General features: G+C 38.5%; 1 protein-coding gene across 1 annotated transcript; it reads left to right on the top strand.

The window, feature by feature from the left end:
* Positions 1-984, top strand: LOC100523890 (olfactory receptor 7A17-like). The gene has a single exon (XM_003123454.2). The coding sequence runs from the start codon at positions 1-3 to the stop codon at positions 982-984; it is 984 nt and encodes a 327-aa protein (XP_003123502.2).

Here is a 13,699-nt window from a genome sequence, read left to right as displayed (position 1 = left end):
ATGCTTCTGCCTCTGTCTTGGCAGACAGTCCTTTACATAGAGCCAAGAAACCACTCAGGGCTTCCAGTATTTCTCCTCCTGGGACTTTCCAAGAAGCCAGAGATTCAATCTGTTCTCTTTGGGTTGTTCCTATCTTTGTACTTTGTCACTATCTTTGGGAACCTGCTCATCATCCTGGCCATCATCTCTGACTCCCACCTCCACACACCCATGTACTCCTTCCTCGCCAACCTGTCCTTTTCTGACATCTGTTTTACCTCCACCACCATCCCAAAGATGCTTCTGAACATACAGACGCAAAGCAAAGTCATAACCTATACAGGCTGCATCACACAGATGTTTTTTTTCACAGTTTTTGGACTTTTGGACAATTTGCTCCTGACCGTAATGGCCTATGACCGCTTCGTGGCCATCTGTCACCCCCTGCACTACACAGTCATTATGAATCCCTGGCTCTGTGCCCAGTTACTCCTCCTAACCTGGCTCATCAGTGCTCTGGGGGCCCTCCCTGAGAGTTTAACCACATTGCAACTTTCTTTCTGTGCTGTCGTTGAAATCCCACACTATTTCTGTGAACTCCCTGAGGTCCTCAAGCTTGCCTGCTCAGACACTTTCATCAATAATGTCGTATTGTATGTTGTGACAGGCGTTATGGGCTTTTTTCCTCTTGCTGGGATCCTTTTCTCTTATTCTCGAATTGTTGCTTCTGTACTGAGGATCTCAACAGCAGGAGGGAAGTATAAAGCATTTTCCACTTGTGGGTCTCACCTCTCAGTTGTCTCCTTATTCTACGGAACCTGCCTTGGGGTCTATCTCAGTTCCACATGGACGCATGCCTCTCGTACAGGGGCGTTTGCCTCAGTCCTGTATACTGTGGTCACCCCCATGATGAATCCATTCATCTACAGTCTGAGGAACAGAGACATGAAGAGAGCTCTGAGAAAGCTTCTCTACAGTGTGTTGTCCCTCCAAGGAGAGCATTAGTGACCTTGAGCCTGGAAAAGTGTGATCAAGGGCAATGGAACAGAGCACTTAAGAGAGTGGACTCTAAAATTCCTCTGAGTTCAAACACTGATGCCATCTTTAGTAGATGATGAATATGAGAGAGATGCTCAACCCCATGTGCTCCAGTCTCTCCATCGGTGGAGATGAACCTATAAGGCATGCCTCATAAGAATGTCAAGAGAAGTAAATGGAATAAGATGGTAAAGCTTCAACATAGGAAATGCAAGTAGCAAGCCGTAAGTAAATGTCAGCTATCATTACATACGAGGAGTAATTTTTTGTAATGTGCTGGGTTTTGTTGTTATTGTTGTCCCCATATTATTAAGCCAGTTTCTCTCTGTGTGTGCTGCCCTTCATTAGGACTAAGTCACAAGCTCAGTACCCCCTGGAAGAAAGAGAATGGCAAGGCAGAATTTCTCAACCCTGGCACCACTGATATCTGGGTCTGGATCATTCCTTACTGTAGGGGCTGTCCTGTGCATTGTAGGACGTTTAGCAGTATATCTGGCCTCTAAAGACTGGATGCCAGTAGCATTGCTAGCCAAGATACAATGATTAAAAATGTCTCCATATAGGACCAAATACTTCATAAGGAGCCGGGTCACCCCCACTTGAGAACCACAGAAGAGTGTCTTCCAAAGCGGAGATAACATATGAAAAATCTCCCAGTGCAAAATCCCCATGGGAGCAAGCCTAATGCTGAAAAGAAATAAATGGAAGATATGAGAAAAAGACTGTGTGTATATATGTATGACTGGGTCACTAGGCTGTGCAGCAGAAATTGACACAGCACTGTAAATCAGCTATACTTTAGTATTTAAAAAAAAGAAATAAATAGGATTTATCTCTCATGTGGTCTCATTCATTCTCATGTGGAACCTCAAGGATTTTGATCACACAGTTTGGCCCTCCGTAAAGTGGGATTGCTGAAGAAGAGGTGGAATGTGCAGTGTTAGGAATCTGAGAAGGTCACTGGTTTGATCTCAGCCTCTTTGGCTCATATGGGCCTCCATGGGTTCCAAAGAAGGGTCACTAGCTCTTCAATGACCCATGGAGGGACACAGAAGGCTGAGCTGAGTGTCTGCAGGTTGGAAAGTGACCTCCAGGATGAGAGGTCAACCACCAAGTATCTACATAGACAGCCTATGTCAAGGGACGAATGGAGCACTCACAGTGATTATAAAGGTTCTGAGGAGTTGGAAGAGGCTACCATGGGGCTGAATCAGCAGGAGAGGACCATAGAGTTGGTCCAAAACAAGAGAACATAGCAAAGGTGCATTAGACCAGACTATGGCGGAGGCTGTCATGAGAGGCCCAGTGAGAGCTATGACTGCCAATAGCAATCAGTTTGGGGAGCAGATCAATGACTTCCACATTCCAACTGGTATTACCATGATTATTACTGTGTGGTAGCAAGCTGACATCTAGAGGATCAGACATATTTTATTGTGGTAAAATACACATAGCATAAAATTTATCATTTTACTCCATTTAAAGTGCATAATCAATGACATCGAATACATTCACAATGTATTTATGCATCCATCACCACTCTCTAGTTCTAGGATATTTTCTTCACTCCCAAAAGGAGATCCAATAATCATTAGCAGTTATTCTGTATTTTCTTTTTCCCCTTAGTCCCTGGAAACCACAAATCTGCTTTCCGTCTCTATGATTTGCCTGTTCTGGACAGTTCACATAAATAGAATTATACAATATATGACCTTTGCTGTCTGGTATTTTTCATTTAGCATAATGTTGTCAAGTTTTATCCATGTTGTAGCCTGTGTCAGTACTTTATTCCTTTTCATGGCTGATAAATGGATAAAGAAAAGGTGTATATCCATACAATGAGACTAGACATTTCCAATATGAGAGAAAAAACCGCTCTATTTACTCAATACACAAGATGACCTTGAAAATGATGTGCCTGTTTTTATTCTTTTTTTGTTTTTTTGTCTTTTTGTCTTTTTAGGGCCATACCCCCAGCATATGGAGGTTCCCAGGCTAGGGGTCTAATCAGAGCTATAGCCCCCAGCCTACACCACAGCCACAGCAATGCCAGATCCACAGCTCACAGTAATGCCAGATCCTTAACCCACTGAGCGAGGCCAGGGATCGAACCCGCCACCTCATGGTTCCTAGTCAGATTCGTTTCCACTGCGCCAGGACAGGAACTCCTTATTTTATTTTATTTTTTGTTTAATTTTTATTTTATATTGGATTATAGTTTATTTACAATGTTGCATTAGTTTCAGGTGTACAGAAAAGTGATTTCTGTTATATATCCATGTACCTATTCTTTTTCAGATTCTTTTCCCATATAGGTAATTGTAGAATAGTGAATAGAGTTCCCTGTACTATACAGCAGGTCCTTGTTGACTATTTTATATATAGTAATGTGTATATGTTAATCATAAGCTTCTAGTTTATCCCTCCCCCTGCCCCCTACCTTTCCCCTTTGTTAACCGTAAGTTTGCTTTTGATTTTATAAATTAGTTCATTTGTATCATTTTTTTATTTTTTATCAAAGTATAGTTGATTTAAAATGTTGTGCCAATATCTGCTGTACAGCAAAGTGGTTCAGTCATACATATTCATACATTCTTTTTCTCATATTGTCTTCCATCATGTTCTATCCCAAGAGATTGGATATAGTTCCCTGTTCCATACAGTAAGTTCTCATTACTCATCCATTCTAAATGTAATGGTTTGCATCTACTAACCCCAAACTCTCAGTCCATCCCACTCCCTTCCCCCTCTCCCTCGATATCATATTTTAGATTCCACAGATAAATGATATCATATGATATTTGTCTTTCACTGTCTGATTTAATATGACAACATCCATGTTGCTGCAAATGATATTATTTCATTCTTTTTATGGCTGAATAACATTCCATTGTATATATGTACCACATTTTCTTAATCCACTTATGTTGATGGACATTTAGGTTTTTTCATATCTTGGCTATTGTACATAGCACTGCAATGAATTTTGGGTGCACTTATCTTTTTGAATTATGGTTTTCTCTGGATATTTGCCCAGGAGTGGGATTGCTGGATCATATAGTCCTCAAAGGCTTCTTGTGGACAATCCTGCCTCTGTTGTCTAAACAGTTCTACTCTCCATATTTTTCCATTTCTACATTGGCCATTCCCATAATTATATTTGTAGCACTACACTTTTGGAAATAAGCTCTAAAAGAGTCTCCAGTCATCCCCATCTTCTGACACTTTCTCTCCTTATACTCCCCCCACACCCTGAATAGGGATGATCTTTGCAACCAAGAAGACACTATGAAGAGTCAGAGCATGACTTCTGGGACTAGACTATAAAAAACATTGAAGTTTTCCCTGTAGTTCTCCCTGCATTGCTGTCTCTAAAGGGAAACTAGCAGGCATGTTGCAAGGACACTCAATCAGCCCTATAGAGAAACTTATGTGGTCAGGAACTCAGGCCTCCTTTCAACAGCCAGAAATGGATCCTCTAGCCCAAGTCAGGCTTTCCAATGACTGACTGTAACACCAGCCAACATTCTAACTGCAATCTCATGAGAGACCTCAAACCAGAACTTCCAGCAAAACCACTCCTGAATTCTTGACCTATAGAAATAATATGGAATAAAATAAATGTTGATTTTTGTTTTAAGCAACAAGGTTTAGGAATTTTTATGTAGCAAGAGCAAATTAATGCAGTAAGAAACAAATAACATGAAATTCTCAAAAATCTTCCTTGTCCACAAATAATATGTCATCATCTTTTTCTGGATTAGCTCTGCTAAATAATGAGATGTTCACACCCCAAGATGGAAATACATCCTTGGGAATTTGCACAGATTCTTGGAATGAGAAGAGAGATGAGTACAACTCAGTTATTTCTATTTTCACCACCTCTGGCTCACTCCCTTATTGTGCTTACACTGGTGCAATGATGCATGCATTCATGTCACGAATGTTTTCTCTGTAGTTTCCGGTACATTAGCAGGCATAAGTGATCTTCACATAAATGGAGTATATGCCCCCAAACAAGTTTAAATAAATATGCAGACTTAATATAGCCTGGAGATAAAAAGAATCGATGTAGTAGCCTGGACTGGGGTGAGGTGCCCAAGACACAGGAAGACACTCACACTTTAAGTATCATATCTCAGTATCTCAATTTTCTAATATTGGTCCAGCCCTGCAAGGGACCACTCCTGAGCTAAAAGGAAATCATAGGTAAATGGAGGGGAAGCTGCTTTTCCTCTGAGCTGCAAGAAAACAAAGGCATCAGAGGAAAAAGACACAAGCTAAACCACTGGTAAATTATAGAGGACACCAAAGAAAATAGCACTCACCTGCACTGCCCTGGAAACCAAAAAGGAACCCATACCTGTGCATGTGGGTTTGGCAAAACTCACTTCTGATTCGGACCTTCATATCAAGCAGATGGTGGCATACTTGGGCACTTTCAAGCCAAAGCCAAGGCTAGAGCCACATGCAATTCTCTTTTGAATTCCTCTCTACACTTCCAACTTATGAAGGGATGGAGAATGACTCATCTTACCAATTAGGTAGAAAGGACAAAGCATGTACAACCTACCCCTCCCTTAACTCCCACACCATGGTCAGGGCTGACATAACCTTGGAAAACAGTATGGAGTTTCCTCAGAAAACTAAATCTAGGACTACCACACAATCCAGCAATCCCACTCCTGAGCATATACCCAGACAAAACTATAATTCAAAAAGATACAAGCACCCCTATGTTCACTGCAGCACTATTCACAATATCCAAGATATGTAAACAACCTAAATGTCCATCCACAGACGAATGGATTAAGAAGATGTGGCACATATATACAATGGAATACTACTCAGCCATAAAAAAAAACAAAACGATGCCATTAGCAGTAACATGGATCCAACTAGAGAGTCTCATATTAAGTGAAGTACATCAGAAAAAGATAAATACCACTTATATGTGGAATCTAAAATATGGCACAAATGAGCCTATCTACAAAACATAAACAGACTCAGACATAGAGAACAGACTTGTGGTTGCCAAGGGGGAGGGTAGAGGGAGTGGGATGGGTGGGGAATTTGGGGTTGGTAGATGCAAACTATTATGTTTAGAGTGGATAGCAATGAGGCCCTGTTGTACAACACAGGGAACTAACTATATCTTCAAACTACATCCTATATCTGAGCCCCTACCACTGCTTCCACAACTGTAACTCTGGTCCCACCAACCATTACTTTTCCTTTATTAGCTGGCCAGTGTCCATGGGATTGTGCTGATTTATATCTGTTATCCCAAAATAAGCATTAATAGCTCTTTCTATTTGAACTTAAAATTCAATTTCATTTTGAGCAATTAGGTATATGGTCACCATCCCTCCCTGGTCTTTGTAATAACATTCTCGTTAGTGTCAACATTCTATCTGAATGCCCCAACCACACAACTAAATGATATTTTTTTACTAAAGTATAGTTGATTTACAATGTTGTGCCAGTTTCTGCTGTACAGCATAGTAACCCAGTCATACACACACACACACACACACACATATATACATTTTTTTTCTCATACTATCTTCCATCATGTTCTATCCCAAGAGATTGGTATAGTTCCCTGTGCTGTACAGTAGGGCCTCATTATATATCCATTCTAAATGTAATAGTTTCCATCTACCAACCCCGGATTCTTTTAAAAATATGTCTGCTCGGAGTTCCCGTTGTGGCTCAGTGGTTAACAAATTCGACTAGGAACCATGAGGTTGCAGGTTCGATCCCTGGCCTTGCTCAGTGGGTTAAGGATCTGGCATTGCCGTGAGCTGTGGTGTAGGTTGCAGACGCGGCTCGGATCCTGCGTTGCTGTGGCTCTGGTGTAGGCCAGTGGCTACAGCTCCGATTAGACCCCTAGCCTGGGAACCTCCATATGCCACGGGAGCGGCCCAAGAAATGCTCAATGATCTCTCCACTCAAAAGCCCTTTAATAGCCTTTAATATCAGTCACAGACTTCCCAGTGGGCTAAAAGACTGCATGAGATGTTCTTGCCCCTCCATCTTGTTTATCTCCTACATTTCTTCCCTGAAACATTTCTACACCTGACAGTAATGGACCACAAATCCCTGTACCAACACTAAAGTGATGCCCCCAAATTTGGCTCTATTTACAATAACAACCATAAGAAGGAAGGGAGACAATATCAATTACAAGATTCATCACATTGGTTAAAATAAACCCAAATCAGTTATTCAAATGGTAAATGGACAAATAAGACACCTAGGCATATCATTTTTATACAGAAGCCATTGCATGTGGTACTAAGAAATGTCTAAAATAATTTTTTTTATCCAAAAATGGATTTCATAGAGATGTTTCCTTGGAGCATGCGTTAGTAGAAAATGATGCCATCATACTAAGCATGATCCATGAATGGCAGAACTGTGGCAAGAGAAGTGGGGCGGGTTAATCCAGGAATAAAGTATTGATAAGGTACATAGTGCACTATTTAATATAACAACATGAGCATAGTGTTCCCCACAATAGGTCTGCCTTTCTGGTAGAAAAGTTCTCATCCTTTTGATTACTCATTCAGGCTGAAAACAGACACTCAAAGGGGGATGCCCTAAGTATCCCACTGTTCTTATTTTTTGGGAAATAGTTTAATAACATTTGACTTGGCTTTGCTGTACAGCAAAAATTGACACAACGTTGTGAATCAACTATACTTTAATTAAAAATTTTTTTAAATATTTGACTTGGGCTATAACTTTCACTCCTTTGTGAGTTGATAAAGATGGTCCATTCCCTCTTTATCCATCCAATGGACTTGACTCTGAAGTCAGATTTTGATCCCAAAAAGCTGTGTAAACCCGCAGAGTTCTGCCTGCACAGCCAGGCAATCCACCTCTCATGCTATTTCTCTTATCATGTGCCCAAAACTTTCTCTGGATTGCACCTTCAACAGTAAAATGTGGTACATATATACAATGGCATACTACTCAGCCATTAAAAAGTACAAAATAATATCATTTGCAGCAACATGGATACAACTAGAGATTCTCATACTAAGTGAAGTAAAGTCATAAAGAGAAAGACAAATACCATATGATATCACTTATTTGTGGAATCTAAAATATGACACAGATGATTCTATCTACAAAACAGAAACAGATCATGGCCAAGGAGAGCAGATATATTTGCCACAGGGAGGTGGAGGAGTGGGATGGATGGTGAGTTTGGGGTTGGTAGATGCAAACTGTTACATTTGGAATGGATGGGCAATGGGGTCCTACTGTAAAACACAGGAAATTGTGTGTGATTGGGTCATTCTTTTGCACAATAGAAATTGAAGAAACAATGTAAATCAACTATGCTTTAATTAAAATAAATACATACATACATACATACATACATACATACAACGAAGGTTATGGTAAAGTCATTGGGCTGGTTTTGTTGGTATTTGGGCATGAGCTAGATCATAACTCCAAGTCACGATGCTTGGGATTCACATGATCTTGGAAAATGTGCCATTATGTTCTTGACAAAGAAATTCCATCTAAAATGTTGAGGAAATACTCATGGGAGAGGACAATGGAGGTGGATCCATGGAGGAAAAAACTTCATGACTAAGGGGCCTGGGGAGGGGATACACATATCTCACATCCAAAAAGCTCCCATGGGTACAAAACTATCAAAAAAGAAGTTCCTTCCTATTTTGGCTCCCTTGCTCATGGGAACCAAATTGCTCAGAGACTAGAGTAATAATGGAATAATTAACTTAATGAGCATTTGTGAGAATTCAACCTCTGAAGCCACTGAAACAGTAAATATGCCCCTTACTTCTCTCACCTACAGCTCCACCATCGCAGGAAGCAAGGAGTTCAACTGTGCTGTTCTAGAGAATCGATGCCTAGTGCCACCACCTGCACTTCCATGGAGCTGAGTTGAATTTGCATCACCCAGGGAACTAGAGGCTCAGCAATGACATTAGAGCATGTGCTGTAGGAAAACAGGTATGGAGGCAGGCAGAACTCTCAGAGTATTAACTTTGTTGCCACAAATGGAAATTATACAATGGTAAGAGTCCATTTACTTAAAGCATTCTACACAATTCAAGCCCTGTGTCTCTCTCACTCTCTTTTCCTCTCAGCTTCTTTCTCTTCTGGAATCCAATTCTGAGACTTTCCCACCTTCCTAATGGAAAATGACTATCTTACACCCCCTTCCCCATCATCTCTCCAGAATTTCTTACCCAATCATCTTTTTTTTTATTCTTTTTATTTTTTTTTTAATTTTCCCACTGTACAGCAAGGGGGTCAGGTTATCCTTACATGTATACATTACAATTAGTTTTTCCCCCACCCTTTCTTCTGTTGCAACATGAGTATCTAGACATAGTTCTCAATGCTATTCAGCAGGATCTCCTTGTAAATCTATTCTAAGTTGTGTCTGATAAGCCCAAGCTCCTGATCCCTCCCACTCCCTCCCCCTCCCATCAGGCAACCACAAGTCTCTTCTCCAACTCCATGATTTTCTTTTCTGAGGAGATGTTCATTTGTGCTGGATATTAGATTCCAGTTATAAGTGATATCATATGGTATTTGTCTTTGTCTTTCTGGCTCATTTCACTCAGTATGAGAGTCTCTAGTTCCATCCATGTTGCTGCAAATGGCATTATGTCATTCTTTTTTATGGCTGAGTAGTATTCCATTGTGTATATATACCACATCTTCCTCATCCAATCATCTGTCAGTGGACATTTGGGTTGATTCCATGTCCTGGCTATTGTGAACAGTGCTGCAGTGTGGGTGCATGTGTCTTTTAAGTAGAGTTTTGTCCGGATAGATGCCCAAGAGTGGGATTGCAGGGTCATATGGAAGTTCTATGGATAGATTTCTAAGGTATCTCCAAACTGTTCTCCATAGTGGCTGTACCAGTTTACATTCCCACCAGCAGTGCAGGAGGGTTCCCTTTTCTCCACAGCCCCTCCAGCACTTGTTATTTGTGGATTTATTAATGATGGCCATTCTGACTGGTGTAAGGTGGTATCTCATGGTAGTTTTGATTTGCATTTCTCTTATAATCAGCGATGTTGAGCATTTTTTCATGTGTTTGTTGGCCATCTGTATACCTTCTTTGGAGAGCAGTCTATTCAGGTCTTTTGCCCATTTTTCCATTGATTGATTGGTTTTTTTGCTGTTGGGTTGTATAAGTTGTTTATATATTCTAGAGATTAAGCCCTTGTCAGTTGCATCATTTGAAACTATTTTCTCCCATTCTGTAAGTTGTCTTTTTGTTTTCTTTTGGGTTTCCTTTGCTGTGCAAAAGCTTTTCAGTTTGATAAGGTCCCATGGGTTTATTTTTGCTCTAATTTCTTTACCCAATCATCTTAGCCATTTCTCAGGAGCCAAGTTCCTGTCTTCTCCATCAGATTCTCCTGTATTTTTTATCTATCAAATCTGATTCATTCACTCCTTCAAACAAGAAACATTCCCTGGGATTCTGCCTAGTTAGTACTTACAAGTTCATGCAAACAGCTTGTCGTAGTAAGTTACTTAATGTTTCTGTGTCTCAGTTTCTACATTGGTCAATGAGGATAATAGTATCCACTTAATAAAATGTTGGGGTTGGTAGATTCAAACTATTACATTTAGAATGGCTAAGCAATGAGGTCCTACTGTACAGTACAGGAAACTATATCCATGGGATATAGGACATGATGGAAGATAATATGAGAAAAAGAGTGTATATGCATACATATATAAATGACTGAGTCATTTTGCCGTTCAGCAGAAATTGGCACAACATTGTAAATCAACTATACTTTAATAAAATAATTTTTAATTTTTTAAAAAGATAATGCATGGGAAGTTTTTTTATTATCTCTATCACTTAGCATTTGTACATGTTATGATTATGATGGAATTACTGTAAACATAATTATTTGTCAAAACGATATTCATGATGATAAAATGACCTAAAGTGTACAAAACTTAGCACAATTACTTGATATATGAGGTCTTCAAGTAACTGGGGCCTGTTTATGTATTTGCAAGTTTCCAGTCCCTGTTCCAAGAGATCTATATTTTTATTAATACGTGGAATGATTGTAATCTATTTTCTGAGGGACATATGAACACTGTGGGGTTTTTTTTCTCTTACACCCACTCTTTATGTTAATTTTTATTTTTGAATAATTTTAGATTTATAGGAAACTTACAAAGATAGTACAGAGAGTTCCCACAGTGATAAAAATGTTTTGGAACTAGATAGAAGCAATGGTTGCAAAACATTCTAAATGCCATTGAATGTCACTTCCAAAAGACTACTGGTTTTTACATATTTGTTTTGTATCAACTGCCTTACCAAAATCATATTCAGTCAAAAGTGGTTTTCAGCTGCCAATTCATTATCTGCAGCCAATCCATCATCTTCCTTTTTGATATTTATATCTCTTGTATCTTGTTCTCCTTGTATTGAATTGAATGGAACTTGTTGAATGTTGATAAATGACAATAATGATGGGAGACTTTCCTTTCTTCTTTAATAATTAAAGGGGGCTACATCTATTGTTCCTGCTACAAGTTTCCACAAGGGCATTTTTGGAGGTAAGCATTGTTGTTTATTTAATTTCTTTCTTAAGAATTTCTTTCTATGTTATCCATCCTGAATCAACTTTGGACATTAATTTTTCCCATAAACAAATACACTTCCAATTTTTAAAATAATTAATATTTTCTTGCCAAGTTGACCATTTCTTTATGTCTGTGTTCATTTTTATCATTCCTAATTTTAGACATTTGTGTTCTTTTTCTTTCTTTTTTATCCCTTTCATTAGACTTCTAACTTTGCCTATGTGTTTGCTTTTTCCAAAAGATTTGCTCTGGAATTTCTCAGTTCTAGATATTTTCCTCTTTTTAATTAATTAATTCTGCTTCTCACTTAATTTTCTGCTTCACTTACGTGAAAGTTTTGTGAAACTTTATTGGCAAAGCCTTCCAAATCATTAAGAATTTATTTCTTGAAGATAGACTATGTGTGTGTTCATTTGCAGTTTTTGAAAAATATAAAAAGGCATTCCCATCGTGGTGTAGAGGAAACGAATCCAACTAGGAACAATGAGTTTGTGGGTTCGATCCATGCCCTCACTCAGTAGGTTAAGGATCTAGCATTGCCGTGAGCTGTGGTATAGGTCTCAGACATGGCTCAGCTGCTGTGGCTATGGAGAAGGCTGGTGGCTGTAGCTACAATTAGAAAAAAAAAAAAAAAAGGACTTTTAATTCCCTCAGTAAAGGGCAACTGATTTTACTTTCAGGCTCATAGGCTAATACTAGAAAAAAAAATTGTCAAACATTTATTACCCTTTTTATAGTTTTCATAAATCTTTAATAGCCTATGCTTTTTTCCCAGTCACTACATTAATGTTTCTATGATTTATAATTAAGGCTTTATAGGTTAAGAATACTAACTTCTATTAGTCAAATCAATTATTCTCTGCATTCAAATTTTCTGCATGGAACATTTTCTCATTAATAATATTTCAACTTATGATCAAATTATTGATGTTTTCTTCCCTTACTTTTTTTTTTTTTTTTTTTTGGCTTATTAGGGCCGCACCTGCAGCACATGGAAATTCCCAGGCTAGGGGTTGAATCAGAACTGCAGCTGCCGGCCTATGCCACAGCCTCAACATAGGATCTGAGCCGCTTATGCGACCTACACCACAGCTCACAGCAATGCCAGATCCTTAACCCATTGAGTGAAGCCAGGGATTGAAATTGCATCCTCATGGATACTAGTCAGATTCATTTCTGCTGAGCCACGACAGGAGCTCCTCTTCCCTTATTTCTACCAAAGACTTTTTATTCAGAGAGAACATCTCCTTTCAAAGATTAAATATATTCATGTATGAATGTACATTATCTATATATTTTATTTATTTTCTTCTGATAGTTTTTACGGTCTCTTGCATCGCACTTAACATTTGAAATTTATTAGGGAATACAGAGATAAGATTTAACATTTTTTTGTAAATTGTTAATCAATTGTGAAACACTTCTTTGTATTCTCAAAAGACCCTCTAAGGTATCTAGAAATAAAAAATGTGAGCTAAGTTGATAAAAATGTGTACAGATAGATTTTAATTATAACAACCATCATATTAAATTACAAAACACTAAATTATTCCCTTGAAATAAAGGAAAAATAATAAGAATTCCAATTCTCAATATAAATTTGAAAGTGTTATGGAATTTCAAACAAACGCAATAAGACCTAAAGTTAAGCAAGTGTTGTAAATTAATATTACTTGAATAAAGTACATAAATATTAGAGAAAATCTTTAATAAGAGAACCTAGAAAATGCACAACCACACTTTATAAGTACTGAAAAATCTAAGCTTTCTTAAAATAGTAACATTATCAGAGATACAATGTGGAGGAATATCATTATTAATGACTTTAAACCTAAAATACGTTAAAATACCATGCAGGAATCCTGCCATTTGCAACACCTTGGATGAACCTGGAGGACATTATAAGAACTGAAATAAGTCAGACACATAAGAACAAATACTGTATGATGCCACGTATATGAAGTATCTAAAGTCATCAAACCCACAGAAGAGAATATAATATTCGTTGCCAGTGCCTGGAGGGGAAAGGAAATAGGGAATTTTTACTCAACGACTAAAGTTT

Source organism: Sus scrofa, chromosome 2, assembly GCF_000003025.6.
Source record: "Sus scrofa isolate TJ Tabasco breed Duroc chromosome 2, Sscrofa11.1, whole genome shotgun sequence".
NCBI classification, from domain to species: domain Eukaryota; kingdom Metazoa; phylum Chordata; class Mammalia; order Artiodactyla; family Suidae; genus Sus; species Sus scrofa.
Note: the sequence above shows the minus strand (reverse complement) of the source record. Positions and strands in the feature narration are given on the sequence as shown.